General features: G+C 56.9%; 1 protein-coding gene across 3 annotated transcripts in view; it reads left to right on the forward strand.

Annotated features, from left to right (window-relative positions):
- The first annotated feature begins 3,156 nt into the window (after positions 1-3,156).
- Positions 3,157-24,123, forward strand: part of Scube3 (signal peptide, CUB domain and EGF like domain containing 3) — a 33,709-nt gene continuing 12,742 nt past the window's right edge. For 2 of the 3 annotated variants that reach the window (XM_052744389.1, XM_052744391.1), the window contains exons 1-9: positions 3,157-3,585; positions 14,052-14,174; positions 14,830-14,955; positions 17,128-17,262; positions 18,133-18,258; positions 18,444-18,560; positions 20,422-20,469; positions 22,326-22,442; positions 23,900-24,022. In XM_052744389.1, the coding sequence (XP_052600349.1) occupies positions 3,501-3,585; positions 14,052-14,174; positions 14,830-14,955; positions 17,128-17,262; positions 18,133-18,258; positions 18,444-18,560; positions 20,422-20,469; positions 22,326-22,442; positions 23,900-24,022 (1,000 nt within the window). In that variant the 5' untranslated portion in view covers positions 3,157-3,500. The remainder of the gene's footprint in view (positions 3,586-14,051; positions 14,175-14,829; positions 14,956-17,127; positions 17,263-18,132; positions 18,259-18,443; positions 18,561-20,421; positions 20,470-22,325; positions 22,443-23,899; positions 24,023-24,123) is intronic. The other variant, XM_052744390.1, reaches the window with a different exon arrangement.

The following is a 24,123-nucleotide window of genomic DNA, read 5'->3' on the forward strand; positions in this document are numbered from 1 at the left end:
GGGCATGGGGGTGGTCACCTGCCATGGCAGCCCTGGGCATGGGGGTGGACACCTGCCATGGCCGCCCTGGGCATGGGGGGTGGTCACCTGCCATGGCCGTCCTGGGCATGGGGGTGGTCACCTGCCATGGCCGCCCTGGGCATGGGGGTGGTCACCTGCCATGGCAGCCCTGAGCACGGGGGTGGACACCTGCCATGGCAGCCCTGGGCATGGGGGTGGACACCTGCCATGGCCGCCCTGGGCATGGGGGGTGGTCACCTGCCATGGCCGCCCTGGGCATGGGGGTGGTCACCTGCCATGGCCGCCCTGGGCATGGGGTGGACACCTGCCATGGCAGCCCTGGGCATGGGGGCGGTCACCTGTCATGGAAGCCCCACGGGGATGAAGGCAGGAGGCTCAGGAGTTCAATGTCATCCTGGCTTACATAGTGAGTTTGAGGCCAGCCTGGGCTACATGAGACACTATCTCAAAGAACACCCCCCCAAAAAAATAAACAAACCCTAAATGTTAACTAAAGGTAAAATTTTTAGATGCACCTGAGAGATGGATGGGAAGGCCCAGAGTACACTGGACACTGTCACACTGCTAGCATCTCAGTCTTCCTTCCAGGGCCTCTTGAGTCATTGTCTAAGTGTGAGTCTCCACAGAAGCTGACAGCAGAGGGCAACGGGGCCACACCCCGACTCACTGTGCGCAGTGGTGGAATCCCTGCTTCTGCTCCCACAGAATCCGCTGAAGGGCAAGGGATGGACTCCACACAGATCGGGGGGTGGGGTGGGGTGTGGTGGGGGGAGTGGACTAGAGATGATGGGGTGCAGTGAGGGAGTGGACTAGAGATGATGGGGTGCGGTGAGGGAGCGGGCTAGAGATGATGGGGTGCGGTGGGGGGAGTGGACTAGAGATGATGGGGTGCGGTAAGGGGAGCGGACTAGAGATGATGGGGTGCAGTGAGGGAGTGGACTAGAGATGATGGGGTGCGGTGAGGGAGCAGACTAGAGATGATGGGGTGCAGTGGGGGGAGTGGACTAGAAGCTGATAGGGTATGGGGGGGAGTGGACTAGAGTGGGGTGCACTGGGGTGGGCAGAGAGCAGATGTATGGGAGAAGCTCCCTGGGTTACAGAGGAGCAGAGAGGGTGATCGGAGGCATGGAAAGAGAAGGAAACCGAGGTAAAACATCTGGCCTTCCGGAGGATGGAGTGGCTGGGAAGGGCATGCCATCATTGAGCCTTCTGCCCAAAACTCAGGAGGAACAGCGCCATCCAGGGGGTCCGGGAACCCACGGGGAACTGTGGAGAAGGCCCCAGAAAACAGTCAAGGTCCTGGAGAGTCCTCATGACCACCTTAGCTGTGGGGTAGGAGTGGGCTGGCAGTACCCACGCCCCCAGAGACACAGAGGGCGCACAGTTAGTATCCAAAGAACGCAGAGGGGAAGGCAAGCGAGGCAGACAGAATTCTCTCCCCACCTTGGGGCTCCTCAGCTCTCTCCAGTTCCCCCAGGCACTGTCTGGATACCTCCGATTCTCTCTCTCTCCCCCCCCCCCACTCTTGTTTGGGGCAAAGAGAGTGACAAGTTTGAACTTGTCCTCCAGCTCACACATAATTGGTGGCAGCAGGCAAGGCTGCTCCGGAGGGAGGGAGGGGTTTCCAGAGGAATGAAGGAGGGAGGGATCCCGAGTGACAGGGCTGGGAGGGACCTTGCAGGGGGATCATCTGACCAACCTTTCTGTGGCCTCCACACCATTCCCATGACCCGTGTGTTCACCTCCCCCGTGCCATCTCTCACACTATACGAGGGGCCTGGAGGAGCCCTCTTCCCAGCTTCCCAAGGGCCGTGTCCCCTTTGCATCACCTAGCCAATGAACCCACCCTCATTTCCTAGCCGAGGAAACCCAGGCCAGTTGGGATGGGACTGGAAGCCAAGAGGAATCTGTCTCAGGACAGCAGGACGGGACATTCACGGCCTCTGTCTGTGTTCATTCACTTACTCTTCCGTTTAATCCTCGCTAAAGGAGAGGCTCCGCTCTTCCCCAGGGTAGGAAGGAGTCTGCCGACAGAGGCCACCTCCACCCCCGCTGATGCAGGCTGCCAATGTCAAGGGTTTGAGAACTGAGTCATCTTTAGGGAGACCTTGGTCATTGCCCAGTTCTTCTGGGTACCCTGGGATGATAGTTTCTGTCCTGCACAAAACTGGCTCTGGAGCAGGACTCTGAGGCCTGGTACAACTGGCTCAGAGCAATTGAAGGGGGCTGGGGGACAGTGTCCAGGCCGGGGAGACTTGGTCCTCCAGCAGTGTGTATCTATTTTAAACCTATGCTCTGCTGCCTGTGAGGTTAGCCGTAGAAGCCGGCTTGGAGATAGTGTACAGAGCCTTCTGTGTGTCCGAAAGTGATCGTGGGTTAGCCTCTGCCAGTGTGTTGAGCACTAGACAGCGCATATAGGAGCCAGGTCAGCGGGTTACCTCCAACGCCCACAGAGCCTGCCCTGGAGCCGGGCAGTTTTAGCCAAGGGACTCAGATCTGAGAATGAGGATTGTGCCCAGAGTGTGGGAGTGAGTTAGGGGTAAAAGTTCGGAGGACGTTACTTGGCCCGGAGTGCGAGCCCATCTCTGTGTTCCGAGGTGCAGCCCTTCCAGTCTCCCCGACACCTCCCGCGCTCTTTGTCTCCCCGCCGAGGTGCGCATGCAGACCTGCTCCGCTCGGCTCTCCTGGGGTGCGAGCGCGGGGGGCGCACCCTCGACTCCCCCGCTAGCTCCCCACCGGGAGAGCGGACGAGCCGGAGCCCCGGTGCTGTTTGGTCTGGAGCGGAGCGGGGGCTTGCATTGATCCATTGATTGTGCGCGGTCTGCGCCTGACCTCCCTGCTCCCGGGGAAGCCGTCTCCATGGAGACCGGGCCCGCTCCCCCAGCGCCGGATTGTAAATTCCTGCAGGCAGCGGCCCGGCAGCCTGGGGAGGGGGCCGCGCGCCCGGGCGCGCAGGGGGAGCGGCCGCCACGCCGAGGCCCCCTTTGAAAGAAAAAAAAAAAAAGGGCACGAAAAAGGAGGTGGAGGAGGAGGAGGAGGAGGACGGAGAAGAGAAGCAGGAGGGGCAGTGGGAAGGGGAGGAGGAAAAAAAACGAAAAGGAGCAAGGAGAGGAGGAGAAAGAGGAGGAGGAGGAGGAGAAAAGCGAAGAAAAACAGACGGAGCCCGGGAGACCAGAAAGCAAGGGAGGAAGAAAGAGGCAGAAAGGGCGTGTTTAGGCGCTACGTCTCCCCTCCCCTTTCTCAGGTCCCAGCTCCGGCTCTGCGCGCTCGCTCTCCGGCTACAGCTCCCCGCGGGCGAAGCTGGGCGTCGGGTGCGATAGCCCGGGCCGCCCCTCGGGCCGCCGCCCCGCGCCTGGCCGCGCTCCCCACCGCGCAGCCCGGAGCCCCCGCGGGGCGCCTTCCCGTCCCCTCCCCCTCCGCCTCGCGCCCTCCCCGGGGCTGCGACACCCCCGCGGCCCCGCCGCGCGGAGCTCCAGGCCATGGGCTCGGGGCGCGTCCCCGGGTTCTGCCTGCTCGTCCTGCTGGTCCACGCGCGCGCCGCCCAGCATGGCAAAGCTGCGCAAGGTAAGGGAGGCGCGGCGCGGGGCTGCGGGGCTGCGGGGCGGCGGGACGGCGGGGCGGCGGGACGGCGGGACGGTCGGGCCCGGGCCAGGGCAGGTGCCTGGAAGTGCGTGGCTGTCAGGATCCGGCCCTGTGCCCCGGACTCCCCGGCCAGGGCCAGACCTCGGGGCGCTGCGCGCGGGGCGAAGCGCTCGGAGGAGCCTGGGGGCGGCCGGCAGAAGGGAGCATGCACTTCTGCCGGCTTCCCTGCCACCTCTGGCATCTTCCGCCGAGGTCAGAGAATCTTCTCCCCGACATCGCCAGGGTCTTGAGACGGAGGGAAGAAAGTTTTCAGCCGTGCCGCACACTTCGTACCCTCATCCCCTCCCCGCACGCAGTCAGGCCGAAATTTCTAAGTTGCTGTCTTATCAAGTCTAAAGATGTTAAAGAAAAACAGGCTCTTTCGCGGTGAAACCGGCCGCCTGTCACGGGATGGTAGGGGGTAGGAGGAGAAAATGCCTGTGACTGGCTTCTGGCACGCACGTTGCGTTTCTGCCTTTCGGGGGGGAAATCTCTTTCGTCTCGCATGGCTTTCATTTCTTATCATAATATTTATTTATTAAGGCCTGGGGTTTCCAATTCCATTTAAATCCAGGTCAGAATTGCATTAAAATAACAAAGTAAAATTCCAGGCTGGGAGCTCTGACAGATCCCTCTAGGAATTAGAGAGGCTGGGAGGCCCTCCTGCCCCGGTCCCTGACCCCGAGCTCACTGCCCAGCCAGTCCCAAGGCTGCGCTGGCAGAAACCAGGCTGGTGTCCCACAGTTCTCTGGGGACAGCCTCCCCTCCCCCATTGACCTGCTGCACCCCTCCCCCCACGTTGTCCTCACCCAAAAGAGATTTATATGGACAAAAAGAAAATTCCTCTTAGCAAGATTTTGCCCGGGAGATAGATTCTGCCTATTGTCCCAGGAGCTCCTCCTGAAGCCAGCCAGGGATGAGGAGGTGTCTGAGCCTGAGGAAAGTTGAACTTGGGAGTTGAGGAAGTCTGAGTGTCTGGCAGTCAGGTCACCGTGTGTGCAGGGGCCTGAGCCCTGGAGTCCTAAGCTGTTGTGTGCCGCCAGCTTTCACTGTGTTCCTGGAAGGTGCTAAGTCGACACCACCCGCCTCCCCCAAAACACAGTCTCTTCCCTTGCTCCGTCCAACCTGTCCATTACCATAACTAAACACTGGAGATCCTCAGCTGTCAAGTACCGGACCCCACCCCACCCCACCCCACCCCACCCCACCCTCCTTCCTGCCCCGAACGGCTTCTTCTGCAGCCTTGGTTCCAGACAGCCGGCTGCCTGGAACGGCCCCTCTTCCCACTGTGGATTTGCTTGTGTGTTTTCGTAAACAAAGCTGGCTTTTGTAGTACACGCCGACTTACTCAGAACATGGAATTAGCTAGGGAGTTTAGTCTGAGGAAGGAACAGATTTCGGGCAGTAATCTACAGACAAGATAAGGGCCTCTTTTAAGTTGGAGCCAGTGTCTGCAGGGGCAGGGTGGGGTGGGGGCAAGAGGAGAAGCAGCCTATTAAAGGGGCTCCAGGTGCAGCTGGAGACCCCTAAAAGGGACAGGTGTGGGGGAAACCAAGGATCTCAAGGGATAGAAGGAGTTGGGATACCTCCAGGGTACCCAAGGTCCCTTCTTTTATTGGACATCCCCCTGGGTGCTGGGGGACGCTCAGCTGGGGGCGGTACCTCAAGGTCCCTGCTTATCTCCGTCCTGGGCTCCACCTGCCCTGAGGAGGCTGCAGCAACTTGGCATCTGCACCCTCCCCCTTGGGATTTCTGAGTCTGGCTGGGATTAGAATGGAACCTCTCATTAACCCTCCCATTCAGGAAATATGTGAAACCCTGTCCATCAGAGGTTCCCTAAGAGCAGGTTTGCTGGAGCACAGAGCTGTGCCTGGAGCCACACTTGTAGGTAGATGCTGCAGGGAGGGCCAGAGCTGTTTGGTCTCAGCCTTACAGGCTTACCCATAGTGCTGTGAGCTTCGGGAGGCCTCCCTTGCCCCCTCGACATATCTTCCATCTATCACCATGGCTAGGAAGTTTGCCTTTGATGCCACGTGCTTTCCAGGGGAACTCTAGAGGGTCTGTAAATTGCAAACACCCTCGGCAAGCATCTTGAAAGGAGCTGCTGCACTTCTGGGGACATCTGTGTCTCTGGGAGCGTCAAAGCCATGTGATGGGGTAGAGTATGGAACAAGGAATAACTTAAGAGTAAAGGAGGGAGGGAGGGAGGGAGAGAGAGACAGAAAATGAACTCCAACACCACGGGACATCCCTGGCCACTGTGTCTACTGGGACCTAGTTCTTCAATCAGGAATCTGGAAGTTTTGTCCCTGTGGATGAGGGGGCGGGCCACACAGTGGGACTAGGATTGAGTGAGCTTGCTGGGCACGTAGTTTTGAGTGGTTTTCAAGTGTGCCTGTCTGTATGTCTTAAAGTAGACAGACTGGATAACCAAGATAATTGTAAACTTAAAAGCATTAATTTGCTTTGCTTTTTTTGAGGGGTGGGGGTGGGGTAGAGGTGGGAGGGCAGCCATGGTTAAAAAGACCTAATCCTCACTTAGGGCTCAGGTTGCAGCTGAATGAAAGGGTCTCAGGGCCTCCAGGGGAACTGGTCCTGTCCCCAGGCCGGCTCTGGGACAGCCAGCTTGGCCATTTAGTTTACTTGGTAGTTTTCTTTCCTTGCTGGGGATAGAGTTTTGAGAAAGTCACCCATTTAGAAATCACGGCAGCCCTGAGACTGAGAGCGTTCATCTGGCGGCGAACAGTGTCTCTCTGTCTCTGGGTCTCTGTCTGGGTGTATGTGTCTCTTTCCTTTCCCCACCCCTCTTCCTCTTTAATGTGGCTGTTTCCTCTCCTCCCTGCTTCCCTCGGCTCCTGTGGCCAGCGCCTACAGTGAGGGGACTGTTCCTCCTAGCCCCTCCCTCCCAAATATGAAATGAAAACCATAACCGTGTCAGCCGCTGAGGTTGGCTCCTCAGGCAGCAGCTACCGCTTGTGCCCCATCAAGGCCCTACTGGAGAGAGCAGACAGACAGACAGACCCCACTCTTCGATCCTGCTGTTCTATCAGTTTCCCTAAGCTCATCCCCATTTTTACAGAGTCCTCAGAGATGCCTTTGACCTCTTCCCGTGGCCCGCTGGTGGTGTGTTATAGGTGGGGGAGCCCCGTCTCCACCCACCACCCCTCATGCCCCCACCCCAGTCTCTGTAGGGTGGGATGGGAGAGAGGGGACTACGGAGACCTAGGAGCCACAGCCACTACAGGTAGAGAGAGAGCAAGAGGAGAGGAATCAGGAGCCCTCCAGATGAGACTGCTTTCTGGAACCTTCTGGGATCTGAGAACATGAGAACCGGTTTGAGATGTGAGCGGCTAGGGCCTGTTGTTGTAAATGGAGGCAGGCGGAGTGTGAGTTTGGGAATGTGAGGTGTGCAGTCACTGGGGTGTGTGAACATGCATGTGCATGACTCTGTGTGTGTGTGAGCACATGTGTGTGGCGCTCTGGCGAGGGGGAGGAAGCGGGCAATGTGCGTTTTGTTTTAGTTGGAGAAGGAAGGTTGGATGGCTTGGTCCGGTGCCTTGAACTGCGGGTGGGGGAGGGGAGTGCATGGCTTCAGATCTCTGGAGAAGATGGAGGTGGAGGAACTTGCTGCCAGAACCCACCCTGGTCTCTGCCGTCTGCGTCGGCGTGCGGGTGTGGGCCTCTGTACCCCTAGCACATGACCACTCAGTAAGAAAGAGTTCCTGTCAGGGCTGGAAACTGCGGAGCTGCCGCTCTGAGGCTGGCAGTGCTCACGGGAGGCCCAGACCTGGGGAGACAGGAGTCTGGGAAGGAGTGGACTGCTGGAGCTGAGCAGAGGTGAAAACAACCCACGGGTGTTTGGAGGGATGAATGGGCTACTCACCTGGGCGAAGAGGGGACATTGACTCTCTGTCTGGACCGGCAACTCTCTTCCCTGCCAGCCTGCGTTCTCCTGACTCAGGTGGAGTCAGGGTGGAACCCAGGCCTGAGGGAGTTTTAACAAATGCAGAGCCTGGTGGCCGGGAGCTCTGGGGTGCTGCCCTTTTGACTGAACTCATCCATGTTGGTGAGCCTCAGTCACGCGGCCTCGCCCGCCCTGGTCCTTCCCCTAAGGGCCAGGCCCTCTCCACCTGGACTCTGTTCCCTTCTGCCTGCTGGAAGCCTGGTCACTCGGGACTTTCCCGTTCTTCTCTCACCTCAGTTTCCCAAGTGTGATAGTCCTGTGTCGAGTGAGAAGCTAGCCTAGGAAGCAGCCCTAGGAGTACTCGTGCATGTTTCTGTGTACGTACACACGTGGTGCCCAAGACTGAACCCTGTATCTTCCCCCGCCTGCCCTCCTCAGACCAAGGGCTTGCTCTGGAGTTGGAGCTGGATGCTGCAGTTGGGTTTCAGAAGTGGGACAATGGCCCCCTCAACAGGGCACTGGGGACCTTGGTTTGCCAATGGTTTCACCCTGTGACAAGCCATGGCCCCAGAGAGCTGTGGGCTTTGAATTTCAGAGCTTTGTGCCCAGGACTGTCTGGTTGTGGTTACCGACAGTGGCAAACTGAGGACATGACTGCTGACCCACAGAAGATGCAGGATGAGGAAACAGGCCTAAGGAATCCCTGGGCGAGGTACAGCATCAGGCCATGTGGGCTTCGGGGAGGGTTGAGGGAGGGTGGCATGGTAAAGGGTAGACCCTGGGGGGCAGGTTTAGAGAGAGGACGTTTTTTACAAGTTTCTAATTATATTTATTTGGAGTTTTCCTCTGGCGGTTGGGAGCTGTTAACAGCAGGAACCTGTACCCTGGGGTTTGTTTTCCTTTCTAACCAGCTGCTTGGCCCCAGAGCAGTGAATCCCAAGGCTGGCAACACCTGCCCACCACTGCGCCCGCCCACCCTCTCCTCGCCCGTGTGTCTGCCCGCTGCCTGTCTACCCTGGTCTCCTCTTCTGCCTCGGAGCATGTGTATGCTGGTTTTGACCAGCAGCCAAATTCAGTCCCACTCCATCTCATGCTCTGTGTTGGTTGCTTGCTTCAAGCCGAGCTACGTGCCGAGCTGGGGCCAGGAGAGGCAGAGACCCATCTCTCACGTATTTTTAGAAGGCTTTCCAGGGCCAGTCTGTGTTCTGTCATCACACTGGCTGATGGTTCTTTCCCAGGATAACCTCATTGGGCATTTCCCCATCCATTGAATAAGACATGCCTGCAGCTGCCCGAGAGGGTGACAAAGGAGCCCAAGATCCCACCGTCCGCTGTGCCCAGTCTCTTCCGGCCCTGTAGTCACCAGGCCTCAGTGCACTGTCTGTGTGAACTCTGAAAAAGCTCTATGTGTGTGTAAATGCAGGCACACCGCCACAGCACACACGTGGAGGTCAGAGGACAACCTCGGGTGGGTCAGTTCTCACCTTCCACCTTGTTTAACACGGTGTCACTGTTCACTGCATCAGCCTGGCAGGCTGGCTTGCGGTCTGGGGACTCTCTCGGTTACCTCTCATTTTGCTGCAGGCGGGCTAGGGTTAGAGATGCACGCTGCTGGATGTGGTTTTACGTGAGTCCTGGGGCTCCCAGTTCAGGTCCTCATGCTTACCCGGCAAGTGCTTTTCACACTGCGCTGTTTCCCCAGCTCTGTCCTCCTCAGAAGAAACTCCCTAGTACATACACCCCTCTCCCCAGAATGCCAGACGGTCACAGGAAAGTAAAGCAGCAGGCTTTCTGTCCGAGGTATGCCACAGGTAAAGGTCTCAGCCAGCGTCCTGTTTAACAGATGCCTACAAAGTACCATCACCATGCTGTCTCATTCACTGCTCAACCCCTGGCACCTGGCACACTACCCTCATGCTGGTACCTAGCAGCCATCTGCTGAGTGGTCAAGTATCCACAGCTCTGTCAGAAGTATCATGGGTTCAAAGATTCAGAAGCCCTGGCCTCGGGGGGACTCACAGCACCGAGTGGACGGGAGGCAAGTGTCCAGGAGAACACTGGAGGGGATGGATGACGGCAAGCTTTTACCGAGCACTCACTGTCCACACTGTGGCACCGGGTATTTGGTGGCTATTAACTCATTTGATGCTGGTAGCAGCCCCCAAGATGCTGCTGTGACTAGTTCACAGGGGAGGGAGCAGGCGTGCTCAGAGGCTGGTTCAAGACCACACAGGCACAGGCCCAGCCTGCATGGGGACCGTTTCTGTCTGGAACCTCTCAGTCTGTCATGTTGCTCCCCATGAAGTGTCTCCCAGTTCAGGCAGATAGTTTATTTACATGGGTTGAAAAAGATATCCCCAGGCTTGCCCAGGGGGTCCTGATTTGGTGGGTCTAGATACCCCTGGGTCTTTAGAGGTCTCCGGATTCCAGTGTGCAGCCTGAGCAAGAACCACCAGTCTAAACCAACCCACACCCGAGAGCATCACTTGGCTAGCAGCTGGTAAACAGCTGTGCCCTCAGAGGATGGACTAAGGCCGAAGCTGCCCATGTGCGCCACAGAGGTCCCTGCAAGGACTCATTCTGGGCTGGCAGGTGTGCTGAGGCGGAGCTTTGAAGAACTGGCAGAGGAGGGTATGCAGGGTGCGATTTGGGGCCGTCTCCTGCTCTCCGCCTCAGGCCAGTTTGCTTCAGAAGATGTCAGCCACAGCTGGAAGGTCCCTTCTTCAGCAAGCACCCAGTCACGGGAGAAGAGGAACATGTGGGAGACCGATTCAGAGTGTTCGCTGAGCAGCTCAGTGTGAACCAGAAGGAGGGCAAGCTGAGTCCCCCTGGGCCCAGGGCTCCTTGGGAGCTGGGAAGACAGTTCTGAGCCAGGCTTGGAAAGCTGGAAAGGGTGGGCCTGGAGCGAGAATGGGAAGAGGAGGTAGGTAGAGTGCAGTGGGCTGGTTAGCTGGTGTTGAGGGAATAGAACAGGGTGGGACATGAAGTCTTCTGGAGCAGTGTGCTGAAGACAGGCAAGCATTGTGAGTGGGGAGATGGCTGTGATTAGGAGAAGCCTGAGGCAGTCAACAGGCATGCCCTAGCTGTGGTCTGCCTCACCTCCGCTCTAGTCCTGGTGAGCACTTGGAGGGAGACAAGGGAAGAGCCTGGTCTACCAGGAGCCGAGCCCCAGCAGATGGAGACAGACACCACTGGAATGGCTCACACAGGGACTTTGGGAGGAGCCTCCAGGTTTCTGGGCCTTATGCAGAACCCCTAGGGTTCCGATGCTCCTCGGAACTCTGTGCTGTTGGGGCATTTCCTGTTTGCACTGCCACCGTGAACATTTAGCCTATGGCTAGTGGGACCAAAGAGCTGTCTTTGAAATGAAATGAAGAAAGCCACATGTGGCTCATGGCTCCTACCGCAGTGGACAGAACAGACCTAGACCCTCACTGTGCTTCATCCAGCTCAGGCTTCTGGCATTAGATGCCTCCTGTCATCCACATACTTCATCAGGCAGTTCATGCAAATTAACCTCATCAGCTGTTCACAGCCTTCTCTGAGGAAGCACCACCATCCCCACTGTATGGGGGACTCTCAGGACCGAAAAGGAGAAAGGGGCCAAGTGTGGTGGCCACACCTGCCATCCCAACACTAGGGAGGCTGGAGCAGGGATTATGAGTTGGAGGTCAACCTGTGCTACACCATAAAACCTTGTCTTTTAAAGGAAAACTTATGAAAAGGCCTCCCTGGAGGGGGGTAGAGCTGGATCTTAACCCAGGATCGTCTCCACTGTTGATGACCTTCCTTCACGGGGACATTTCCTGCTCCTGTATCCACTCTATCACTTGGACAGACTAGTTCTCCAACGGCCTCTTGCCATCCACGAGGGCACTCTAACTTGGCTTATGAAGTCCATCTCCATGCCTCGCTCTTCCATCTTTTCATTCCATGGTGACTGGCTGGCAGGCACATGACTGCTGAGCTTGGGTGAGGTGGGCAGTACGTGTGGACAGTCTCCTAATACTCAGAACTGTGGGGACAGTCAGCCGGTGACACACAGAGGAGCTGAGGGGTCTCGAGCAAAGCTGAACAGAGCCAGAAGATCTGGGGCAGGGTGTGGGGTGTTCACATTTCAGTTCTCAGCCACACAGCGCCCCAGTCCTGCCCCCAGTGCTTCTGGAGGCATCAGGACAGAGGACAAATGATTGCTTCTAGCTCAGGCTTCTAATTGTTGACAAACTACAGAAACTGTCCGTGCTCAGTGCACTCTGCTTGTTAAAAACACAGGACATGCCAGGCGGTGGTGGCGCACGCCTTTAATCCCAGCACTTGGGAGGCAGAGGCAGGTGGATCTCTGTGAGTTCGAGGCCAGCCTGGTCTACAAAGCAAGTTCCAGGACAGCCAGGGCTGTTAACACAGAGAAACTCTGTCTCGAAAACTCCCCCAAAAAACAACAAAAAAAACAAACACAGGACATATCTTCACCTGAATTCACTGGATCAACGACAAGGCCTGAGAACCTGCATTATAACAAAACCTACTTCACAGCTCGGGAGTCACACCTGCCTCACCCCCAAATCCCCACTTTCACTGGCAGACTTCTGTTCATATACTCTGTATACTGTTTACTTTTTCTGGTTCACAGGTGGACATGGCTTCTTTCTCCTCAGACTATGACAGGGCTCTCAACCCTAGCTACTCAGTAGAATCATCTGGAAACTTTTGAAAAATACTGATTGCCAGGCCCGAGCCCAGACTTGTTGACTTCAGTCTTTGGGGCCTTGGGCATTTTTAGGGGAGTTGGCTCTGCTGTACTGCCTGGGTTGAGGCCCTCCTCGTCCCTAGTGTCTCATGGCACCTACCTGTTTCTGCTTCCTGTCACTTATCACCTGTGTGGTCCTAAATGTAATGACTGCCACAGAAAACCCCTTTCCGCTGAATGAGACCTCCTCCTCTACATCACTTCAGCTTTATGGGCGCTATAATGTTGTCTCTGACTTCCAGAGGCTCTTTTTCTTTTCTATTTGTTTGTTTTTCAAGACAGGGTTTCTCTGTGTAACAGCCCTGGCTGTCCTGGGACTCACTTTGTAAACCAGGCTGGCCTCGAACTCACAGAGATCCACCTGCCTCTGTCTCCCGCCCCGTCAAGTGCTGGGATTAAAGGTGTGTGCCTCCATGGCCCGGCCCGAAGTCCGTCTTTCCTTCCTCCCTCCCTCCCTTCCTTTCTTTCCTTCCTTCCTTCCTTCCTTCCTTCCTTCCTTTCCTTCCTTCCTTTCTTTCTTTGTTTTTTTGAGACAGGGTTTCTCTGTGTAGCTTTGCGCCTTTCCTGGAACTCACTCTGTAGACCAGGCTGGCCTTGAACTCACAGAGATCTGCCTGGCTCTGCCTCCCGAGTGCTGGGATTAAAGGCGTGCGCCGCTACGGCTCTGCCGGAAGTCCTTTCTTAATCACCCTCATTTTTGCCGCTCTGGAGGAGCCTCTTCCTTTAGTGTGGCTCTGTCTGTCATGCCTATTAGAGGGAGCACTTAGCTGGAGCGAAGAGACCCAGAACTGCGGGTGGGGTGGGGTGCTGCCTGGGCAGTGGAAGAGCTCAGAGAACTGCACTTGCCAAGCTTCAGATGCCAGGCCAACCCCTGCCAGCTCCTGCTCCTTCTGTTGATAGCTCAGGGGCCAAAGAAACTCTTCCTGGATGGAACTCTGTTCCTCTAAAGCTTCTTGGTGCCATGGTGAACAAGTAGGAGCAAGCTTGATCTTTTGTCTGGGTTTTTGAGACATTCGAGTGCCGGAATCACAGGTGTGCACTGCTGTACCCGAGTGCTGGGATCACAGGTGTGCACGGCTGTACCCAAGTGCTGGGATCACAAGTGTGCACAGATAGATCACAGGTGTGCACAGCTGTACCGGGATCACAGGTGTGCACGGCTGTACCCAAGTGCTGGGATCACAGGTGTGCACCACTAGATCACAGGTGTGCACAGCTGTACCGGGATCACAGGTGTGCACGGCTGGATCCAAGTGCTGGGCTCACAGGTGTGCACATCTGGATCACAGGTATGCCCGACTGTACAGGGTAGGACAGGTCTGTTCTACAGTGGACTGTGAGACAGATGAGGATCCCACATGAGCCCTGTCTCCTTTTCTTCCTTAATTACTAGTGACCAGCGGGGCAGGGTGGTACATGCCTGTAATCCCAACTTTTGGGAGAGATGGAGGCAGGAGGATCAGGCATTGAAGGCCACCTTCAGCTCTGTAGTGAGCTCTAGGCCAGCCTGGACTACAAGTGTCCCTGTCTAAGTGACCACTGGACAAGGCCACCTTTTAGGAGGCCAGCGGCTCCCTGCCTGTCTCTCTCTCCCTCAAAGCCTGCTGCTAAGAAAGATGAACTAATTAATGTGAGGGACCTCAGGGGTGCAGTGACTCTGTCTTGAAGAGGGGACTTTGACTTTGGGGGACACACCTCCAAAACTTACTTGAGAGGTGCCGGTTGAGGTTCTCACATGTCCCCCTCTGCCCCTGCCAGATGTGGATGAATGTGTGGAAGGGACTGACCATTGCCACATTGATGCCATCTGCCAGAACACGCCACGGTCGTACAAGTGCATCTGCAAGTCTGGCTACACTGGGGACGGTAAACACTGCAAAGGTGAGGCTGGGGGTGCCTGCAGGCAGTGGGGGCGAACGCTGGTGCCCAGGGGCTGCAGCACTGTTCTCAAAGGCCTGCAGTCCCCATGGGCCAGGGCAGGCCGATGCATCTCCCCAGAGAGCACAGTGTTCTGGTGTGCTTCAGACACTGCACAGACCAGCTGGAGTGCTGGGGGGAACACTCCATAGCCCCGTGGTCCCATAGCTGTCTGGAGTGGGCACACCTCAGTCACAAAACGAAGGCCTGAAGATCCCCGCAGCAGAAGCCTCTACTTGTACCCTTCAAATCAGGCTCAGAGGATGGGACCGGTGTGCCCCAGTGGGAATCCACCCACAAACAAGCATATCTTCTGCTATAATTGAAACACTGCAAAGTAGCCTAGGAACAGTGTTCTCGGGGTGTGACCCTGAGTACCACTGAGGCTTCAGTGGACAAGGTACATGTTACTTCTTGTTGGCAGAGTAAACTGAGAACTACAGTTGCCCCCCCAGGACCTGAGGGGTATTGGTTCAAGGATGACACCCCTTCCCAGCAATACCACAATTGAAAAATATTCAAGTTCTCTATCTAAAATGGCATAATTGAAACCGTAGACGGCACAGCTGTTTGCGGATGCTCCTCAGCCTCCTCCGGTGTACTCTCTCTCTGTGCACAGACGTGGATGAGTGTGAACGGGAGGACAGTGCAGGCTGTGTACACGACTGTGTCAACATCCCTGGCAATTACCGATGCACCTGCTATGATGGGTTCCACCTGGCGCATGACGGGCACAACTGCCTGGGTGAGCAAGGGAGTCTTGGCGGTCCTTTGGCAGGGAAGGAGGGAAAGGGGGTCAAGAAGAGCTGAATTCTTTCGAGAGCGCATGGGCCGCCTCCACTCTGAGGTGCTGCTGCTGGCCCAAAAGCGTTAGAGGAGGCGCCGCTCTCAGGCGAGGGCCAGGGGATGAGAATGGTGGGCTTAGCTCCGTGCATGGGGAGGATGAGTTAGCTCCAGACAAGCCCTGGTTCTTTAGAACCTGTGGGGCCTTGAGCAAGTGAACTAGCCTCTGGGGACCTTCGACTCCTCATCCCTGAGGTGTTAGTACCCTTCTTTGGGGCTGCTGTGGGAGGGGGGTGGCTCGTCACGAGAACGTGTGTGAGAGTGCTTTGCGGCTTCGGCACAGAGCAGGCGCTGAGTGGACAGGAGCGCTGTTGCGGAGAGCTGGCCGTTCCCCTCTGGGCCCTGCGGCCTCTGCTCCTCAGGGCTAGTTTTGTCCCCACCCTTCCTGTATTTAGTCCAGTTCTGCGCCTCCGTCTGCCTGACGTCCCTTGTCCCAGGAGCTCTATTACGGATGGAATCCCTGGGCCACTGAACTCAGCTTCAGTCTGTCATTTCTGAGAGTTACTCAGACCAAGTGAGATTTCCCCTAAGTAGAAAATCTGGTGTACAACAAGATTTGAGATTTGAAATTCTCTCCGCTTTCTCTTTGCTTCTGTGAGAAGGGAGAATCAGCAAAGAGGGAGCAGGGATGGCCAGATGACTTGTCAGATGCCCCATGGCCTAGGAGCCCCCTTACTGCAGAGGTGCATGTGAACATCACTGCCACCCTTCTACCCAGGTCCCTGGCAGGCCCTTCCCGGTAGCTGTCTTCCCCATGCCCCTGCTACTGTGGAAGGACTTTCTCTACCCTGTCACCCAGGGGACTCTGTAGGGACAGGACTGAAGCACTGGGTACAGGCGAGGGGTGCCCATGGGACTGAACGTCAGCTCCAGTTCTTTGACCTTTCCATTGGGTCTTTCTAACACCAGTTCTCACCAAGAACTAACCATAGAGACGAGAGAGGAGAGAGAGAGAGAGAGAGAGAGAGAGAGAGAGAGAGAGAGAGAGAGTGAGTGAGTGTAGGTACCTGAGAGGGCCAGAGTTACAAGAGTCTGATTAAGGTGCAGATTCAAAGCCTCGACAATCCCTTTAACTCTTAGGGAACGCTTGAGAAAACTGTTCATGTTGTGGGCCTCAGTTTCCCCAGGGAAAAGTAGAGGATGGAGGGCAGTAGCAGCATAGAGATAGAGTCAAGATACAGAAGTGAGCTCTTAGGGTGAGCTTGGCTGCAGGGGTGGTGATTTGGGGGCACCCTATTGTTCCTGCCCTACCGTCCAGGGTGTGGCCTGGCCACCTTCCCCACCCTTCCATACCACACTGCCAAGCTTTGTTTTGGTAAACCAAAATAGGAGAAAATCTAGGGACTGTGGCAATGAGCCCAGGCCGGGGTGGGGGTGGGGGGTCGGGGGTTGTGGCCTGTCCACAGAAATGGCCCTTGCCTCATGAGGACTTGTGACTCAGCGGCCATTCTCACTATCTTCAGCTCCACAGCCATACTGCTGTCTGAGGCCAGAGCCATTTCCAGGTTCCCTGATTTCCTGGCTGTTCATCACAGCTAGCCGCCACTCCTGGTCCGCCATTGCCGGCCAGTGTGGCTAATCTCCATCCTTTTACCAATGCCCCTCTCACTCGGGCCCCTCTCCTGACCTCTGCACTCAGGCCCATGAAAGGTTATGTGTGTAGGCATGTATATTCTGTGTACCACACGCCTGAGGTGCCTTTGGAGGCCAGAAGAGGACACTGGGTTCCCTGGAACTGGAGTTACAGGCAGTGAGCCGCCATGTGGGCACTGGGAATAGAACTCAGGTCTTCCGGAAGAGCAGTCACTGCTCATAATGGCTGAGCCCTCTCTCCAGGTTTGAGGGGTCAAATCCAGTCTCTCTAGTGTGGGGGAGGGGTCCAGTCCTCACCGAGGCTGGCCAGGTTTGGATGCTCCCCCCCCCACCTGAGCTCCGCCCTACATGCCTCTTCACAAGTGATGGGGACCGCTTGCTAAGAGCGGGCTTACTTGCGTGTGGGGATGGGTTCTCCAGTCTGCCCTCAGTCCTGGGTGCTGCTGCCACAGCCCCGCCCGCAGTCACCTGTCTTGCACAGATGTCGATGAGTGTGCTGAAGGAAATGGTGGCTGTCAGCAGAGCTGTGTCAACATGATGGGCAGCTATGAATGCCACTGCCGAGAAGGCTTCTTCCTCAGCGACAACCAGCACACCTGTATCCAGCGGCCGGAAGGTCAGCCCACGGCCTGGGGGGCCCCAGGCTTCTCCGCCCGTCCCCTGACACCCCGTGTCTCACACCCTAGATTCCTCTCTGTTCCTTGACTTAGTCACAGCCTAAGGGCTCCACTCGTAGACACTGTAGTAGAGAAAAACTCTAGGGGATAAGTCTGGGATCGGGTCAGTATGGAACGGAGGCTCTTTGGGGCATTCTCTGGTCCAGCTGTGATGTGCATTCTTGTTGGTGAGCATTTGTCTGTAAGCTGCCTCTTCTCGGGGACAGCCTCACCACCGTCCCCTTCCATGGCCTGGATGGGGAAGACTGTCAGACAGAAGCGTGGGGTGTATGCTGCCTGCTCTCTCCTTCACTGGACTAGACATCCTGAGGACGATAGCCACGTCTAGCCTGCCTTTGTATCACATCACCTAGTGTGCTGCCCTGCCTGTGCTAGGAACTTAATAAAATTTGTGGCATAGTCAGGCGGTGGTGGCGCACGCCTTTAACCCCAGCACTCGGGAGGCAGAGGCAGGCGGATCTCTCTGAGTTCGAGGCCAGCCTGGGCTACAGAGTGAGATCCAGGACAGCCAGGGCTGTTACACAGAGAAACCCTGTCTCCCGCTCCCTCCAAAAAAAAGTGGCATAGAAATTATCTGTGCTGATTATTTCCCACTTTATCAGTCTGTGCTATCTATCTTCAGGTTTCTAGTCTCAGTGTAAGCTTTTTGAGCAAAGAGGTCCTGGTTTAGATTTTTCTGGGTCCTTCCTAAATTCTGAGCATCTCTGGATTTTGGTTGACCCTCATAGTGTCCTTAGCCCCAACTGGTCCCACCCCTCTGAGGCCTCCATGTGCAGATGGAGTACCACGATCTCCTCTTCCCTTTTTAGAAGGAATGAACTGCATGAACAAGAACCATGGTTGTGCCCACATTTGCCGGGAGACTCCCAAGGGGGGCATTGCCTGTGAATGCCGTCCTGGCTTCGAGCTCACCAAGAACCAACGAGACTGTAAACGTGAGACAGGAGGGCAGGGGAGCGGGGGACAGGCGGGTGTGGGGCCTCAGTGGCCCAAGAACAGGGATGGGAGGAAGAACAATGGGGAGGCATGGAGGCACACGGTGGCGAGGGACCTTCCCAGCCCTGCCGACCCGCAGCACGAGGGAAAAGCAGGCTGACAGGTCCCTTCCCTCTCTGTGCAGTGACCTGCAACTACGGTAACGGTGGCTGCCAGCACACGTGCGATGACACAGAGCAGGGTCCGCGGTGCGGCTGCCACGTCAAGTTTGTGCTCCATACTGACGGGAAGACGTGCATCGGTGGGTGAAGCCAGGGAGCGATGCAAGCCACCTGTGACTGGGCGGGGGAGGGCAGGGGCGGGCAGGGGCTGGGAGCTGCAGGGGAGGCGGACCCAGGGGGCCGGGTGTAGTGACTGTTGAGAGAATGAAGACCCCTATGGTGGCAGGTCTAGTGAGGGACAGCTCTGGGAGACTAAAAGGCACACTTGACCGTCTGCCCTCCCCAGGAGTCTCACCCTCCTCTTGCATTGCCAAATTAGGAACCATTAGCAGAAGTGCTGGTCAACAAGACGGGTAGGGATGGCTGGAGGAACTCTAGGGTGGTCAGCTGAGCAGCTGGCCCAGGTCCTGGCTGACTAGCGTGGTGAGGTGGGGACTGCCACAGCCCGGTGTCCCCACTGTGGTAGAGGCCAGGACATACTGCTTGTCCCTAGAGCAGTTAGCCGTGGGCTGACAAGTAGGGTGGCTCCAGGCACCGCTTCCTCTTTACCCCTGCAAATCCCCTTCCTACCCCTCGCCTGATGCCCCCAGGCCCACCTCCCACTCAGGCTCCAATGGTACTAGCCCCCCACTGTGCCTGTGGCTGCCACACCCCTCAGCTGCTACAGCCTTCCATCCCTCTGTGCCTGAAACCCTTCTGAATTCCTAGGCCTGACCGGGTCTCCAGATACCCTGAATGAGCTAATTCCTTAAAGTTCCCTTTCAAATTCCTTGTTGCTGTTTCTTCAGTGGCGAGATGACTGGACCGGGTATCCCCTTAGAGAGGTGGAAATGAGAGGAAGGACCTTGGCTAGGGGTGAGGCAGGGTCTCCAGCCAGGCACTGATGGGTGTACTTGCTCTGTGGGCATGGGTGTTTATGGAGATGTGCCCATCTGGTGGGCCACAGCAGGCTGGGGAAGGAAAGGTGAGCACCATTGCTCTGTGAAGCCCTGTGTGTCCAAGACGGATTCAGCTTAGGAACTGCTCAACCCCTTGCCCCTCCTCTTCACTTCGGCCACAGGACAGGGGAGCAGATGGGCTCACACAGGGCTGCCAGCACTTGCTCCAGATGTTGATGGAAAGTCCTGCTGTAATGGAATGCTCTCCTGCTCTGCTCGCTCTCTAACTCTTCCAAGACCTAAAACAGGTTCAGGTCTTCCTATTGCTTTCTCTGGCTGGGTTGTTCCAGCTCCTTTCACATTCTCCTGATAGGGCTAATTCATCTGCTTCGTAAACCTCCCACCACCCTTTGGACACACCCACATATCCCCAGATTCTTCTAGAAGAAACTGCATGTGGTCCCTAGGGAGAGGAGACAGGCCCACTGGGGAAGAGGCAGGGCTCCCTCTGGGGTTTGTGTTCGGATGCTCTCAAACATGGCTGCTGTGCTTGTTGAAAATGTCCTTATCAAGCTTGACATCTCTAACCCAAGACCCAGTGGCCCATCTGGGCAGCAGCGGCGGCATCCAGGCAGGACAGAGCAAATGAGGCGGTGCCTTTTCCATCCCTCTCCCTCTGCTCTGAGGGAGCTTACTTGCCTTGGCAGGAGGAAATGTCACTGGGGTTGCCAGGGCACTCAGAGTGGGGGGACTGGGAGTTTAGTGCAGTTGAAACAGAGGGATTTGGGGCGTGGCTGAACGCAAGGCTTGCCGTCTCCTGCCAGCTTTGCCTCTGACATGCTGTGTGGGGCTGGACCCACAGCTGCTCTCTGAGGCCCAGCCTCAGTTTTAGAGTCACTTGATGGGGGCCTGATTTCTTTGAGGGTAGCAGGCAGGACAAGGCTAATCTGGGGGCCCAGGGATCACCATGCGGGCTAGTGGTTTTTCCTTCAGGGCGGAGGGTACAGGTGGGCTGCGGTGGCGCCTGCCCCCCTCTAAACAGCTTCTTCACAATGTCAAACAGGGGAGAGGCGGCTAGAGCAGCACATGCCCACTCAGGCCGTCTCTAATGGTAAATATGCCTGCTCTCCGCTTGCTCTCACTGGCTTGCTAGGGACGGGCTAACCCGCTGGGGCTCCCACTAACCCGCATGCCCAGCAGGGCTCCCGTGGCAATGCAGGCACTAGACCCATCAGGGGTCAGGAAACCTGAGTCCCTCAGAGCTGGCCTGGGAACCTTCGTGCCAATTATCTCCCTGGTTCCTGTCATTCCTCTCCTTCCTCTCCCTACACCACCTTCTAACACCCCATCCCCTTCCCAGCCATCAGCACCTCTCTGTCACTGCATCTAAAGCCTCAGCCAGTGCCATCTTACCCATCATTCCCACTATGCCACTGAGATAAGGTGCATCAGAGTTGGGTGCCTGTCCCCTGTGGGTCATCCTTCTTGGGTTCCTGCTAGTACATCACCCAACAGCAGCTGCTGATCTCTGCCTGACATTGGGTTCAGCAGACCTGAGTTTGGATCCTGGCTCTGCCAGGCTCTTACCAGCCAGTCTCTGAGTCCCCATCTTCTCTGACGCTCAGCCCACTCTCCTGCAGGAGGAGGGAGTGACAGCCGTCCCCTGGGTGTGATGATTAGGACAGCATGTAGCATGTGGTCAGGGCCTGGCACAGGCTATGCCCTCCTGCCACCCTCCCTGCTCTGGGCAACTGTCCACTGCCTGGTGCAGCCTGGGGTGGGCACTGTGCCAGTTCTGTGCCCATCCTGGGTCCTCCAGAGGATCTACACACAGGATCTTGTCCAGGCCTTGGTGGCCCTCTTTCCACACTTCAAGCCCTTCTGGGGGGTGGGGGGACTGTACTTGAGCTCCTTGTGGTCTGGGGGAACCTCAGGGAGACCTCAGTGAGAGGAGAACCCACTGCGGCTGCTTCCAGACCAGGCATGCCAGGGACTGGTGGGCAGAGGTGGGCTTCTTTTAGAGCCCCGGTACACTGCCTCAGTGGTGACAAGGGCGGACCTGACATCCTGGTTCTGAGAACAGCTCTCCTGTCTTGCCCCATGGGGACCTTGGGATGCTAATGGGAGAGAATGCTTGGTGCCTCCAGGACAGGCCACGTCACTCCAGGCTCCCATGTCAGGTTCTGGTGCTCCTGGGGCTGGCGGCTTTCCCTTGGACCCCCTCCCCAAAGCAGCAAAGCAGCTGTTGAAATCTGTTTTCCTCCTGCTCCGGCAGACGAGGAGGGCTCTGAACTCTCTGCTGTGACCTTCCAACTTCTCTCTGGATTCTCCCTCTCTCTAGACACTCTCTTACACATTATCTCATCAGCAAAATAAAAGAACCAGCCAGCCAGCTTGTTTCCAGGTGGACGATAGGGTCTTGGAGGAGTTGAAGGTGGATGACCCAGCTTGGCTGTCTCCTCCGAGGCAGGGGTCAGGCCTTCAGTGTCAAGAGGGAGAGATCAATGGGCAGCCCTGTGTCTTGAGACACTCTTCCCACCAAACCTATTAGGAGACTGCCCACCGGGAGCCCCCCACCCCCAAGATGGGAGGAAACTGGTCTGTCCCTTCTGTTCCCTGGCGGGCAGACCACCCCCCCCACCCCCCCCCCCCCCCCCCCCCCCGCTTTCATCTCTCCTGCTTCCCCACCCCCCACCCCCTCAGCACATTCCTGCCTGACAGCTCCGGCTTGTACCTGCCTCACCGCTGTCCACCTTGTTTCAATCAAGTAGGGGGCAGGGATGTGGAGCTTGGCTGCACTTGTGAGGGGCTGGGCCTTGGGAGGAAGGGGAGGCTGGAGCCCAGGGCTTCTGCTTACTGCTTCTGCTGAACTCCAGCGAGGTGGGCGAGGCCTTCCCTCAGGCCCTGCTACCTGAGAGGCATTCTTCTAGGCCAGTAACCCCGTCACTACCCACACCTCCCTCACAGAGACCTGTGCCGTCAACAACGGAGGCTGCGACAGTAAGTGCCACGACGCAGCGACCGGGGTCCACTGCAGCTGCCCCGTGGGCTTCATGCTGCAGCCAGACAGGAAGACCTGCAAAGGTGAGGCCTGAGGACAGGCACATGGCGACCTCTGCCAGAGGAGGAGGTGGGGACAGAGACGAGAGAGCTCTTACCCGACCACACCTCCTCAACTCCCTTCTTACAAAGAAGCCAGGACAGAGCTAAGGGGCACCAGGGTCCAGCTGGCACTGTGCTGCCTTCCGGGCCTCTGCTCCCTCGGGACTCTCACCCTGTCCCTGTACTGGGGAGAAGGTACTGAATGAACATGGCCATCCCTGAGCTAGAAGGCCATCTGAGCTGGTCATGGGTGCTTTTTAACCTTTTGAGCCTGCCTTCCTCAGGTCTTCCCAGTGGCTCTGGAAGGGTATGTCCCTTAGAAAAGCTGTACTAGGGAGCGTTAGAAGCACCTACATGAGAGCCTGGCTGCGGGGTCAGAGCCCAGCTCCGTCTGCTCCAGTGCAGTGGCCCTGGCCGGCTTCCTCCATTGCACCTCGCTCACAGATGTGCTGTGGATGAACTGTATACAATCTAGTTTGTATACAGTCTGGCACGGGGGACCTTTTGGGTTAGGGTCACTGTGGTTTAAGTTCCCACACCAGCCATTGTACGATTTGTGGACCACGAGGGAGAAGGGGGAGGGCAGCCATTTTGAAAATGATGACTCATCACGTCTGTGTCCTCTGGTCAGGAGAAGTGGGGACTGGGAAGTAGTGCCCGGCGGGCGCCCTCTTTGTGTCTTTTGGCCCAACAGCTGCAGGAGGGGGAGGGCTAGGGCACCAGGTCAGCTCGCCGCAGTTGAGAGGTTTCCTGCTGGGAAGGACTGTTGACAGGTAGACTAAGAGTGAAGCCCCTGCCCCCTCCCTCCAGGAGTGGTGAGTAGCCTGGGTCCTGTCTGCCACCAGCTAGGGGAACTTGACCTCAGGAAGGAAGCTGTTCACCCGCCCCTCTCCCTCTAGTGCCAAAAGCTGCCAGGCTCTGAGTTTCTCCAGACCGCTGCAGTCCAGTCCCCTGCCTGGCCCCCGCTCCTCATCACAGCCTTTCTCTCTCTTGGAAGTCCTTTCTACCTAGGGTTCCTCCTCCCTGAAGGCTGCCCCTTGCCAGCAAGTCCCTTAGGCTCTCCATATAACCAGGGCCCCCGCTCAGCGTTCCTGCCCCAACCTTTATGACAGGAGTCAGGGATACGAAGGAGACCTATCGACAGTCTTGGGAAGGGCTATCAGCTGCAGAGTAAGGGACGTGGACCAGCCTGGAGTTCAGATGGCCTCCTGACCCCCTAACGTTCCCCAGACAGTTGTTCTCTGCTGGCCTAGGTGGTTCCTAGACTCAGCCCCAGAAGAAAAGGTGCTGTGGGGCCAGATGTCCTGACAGGAAGACATGGGGACTGACGGTGACAGCCAAGTTAAAAGGGGCACTCCAGGCCCCTCCCTGATCTCCTTGTCTCCTGTTTGCTCCTAGCCTTCAGTACTGTCCTCTGTTCTGTTCTGTCTGCCCCCTAGACATAGATGAGTGCCGCTTAAGCAATGGGGGCTGCGACCACATCTGCCGCAACACGGTGGGCAGCTTTGAATGCAGCTGCAGGAAGGGCTACAAACTTCTCATCAATGAAAGGAGCTGCCAGGGTAAGCAGGTTGGGGGAATCTTCTGGAGAGGCTCTTAGGTGTGAGAGCTTCCAGGATGCTGGAGTCTAAACAACTCCGTGGACATGGGCGCATCTGTACAG

Source organism: Peromyscus californicus, unplaced genomic scaffold (genome assembly GCF_007827085.1).
Source record: "Peromyscus californicus insignis strain IS unplaced genomic scaffold, ASM782708v3 Scaffold_19__1_contigs__length_69161282, whole genome shotgun sequence".
NCBI classification, from domain to species: Eukaryota; Metazoa; Chordata; class Mammalia; order Rodentia; family Cricetidae; genus Peromyscus; species Peromyscus californicus.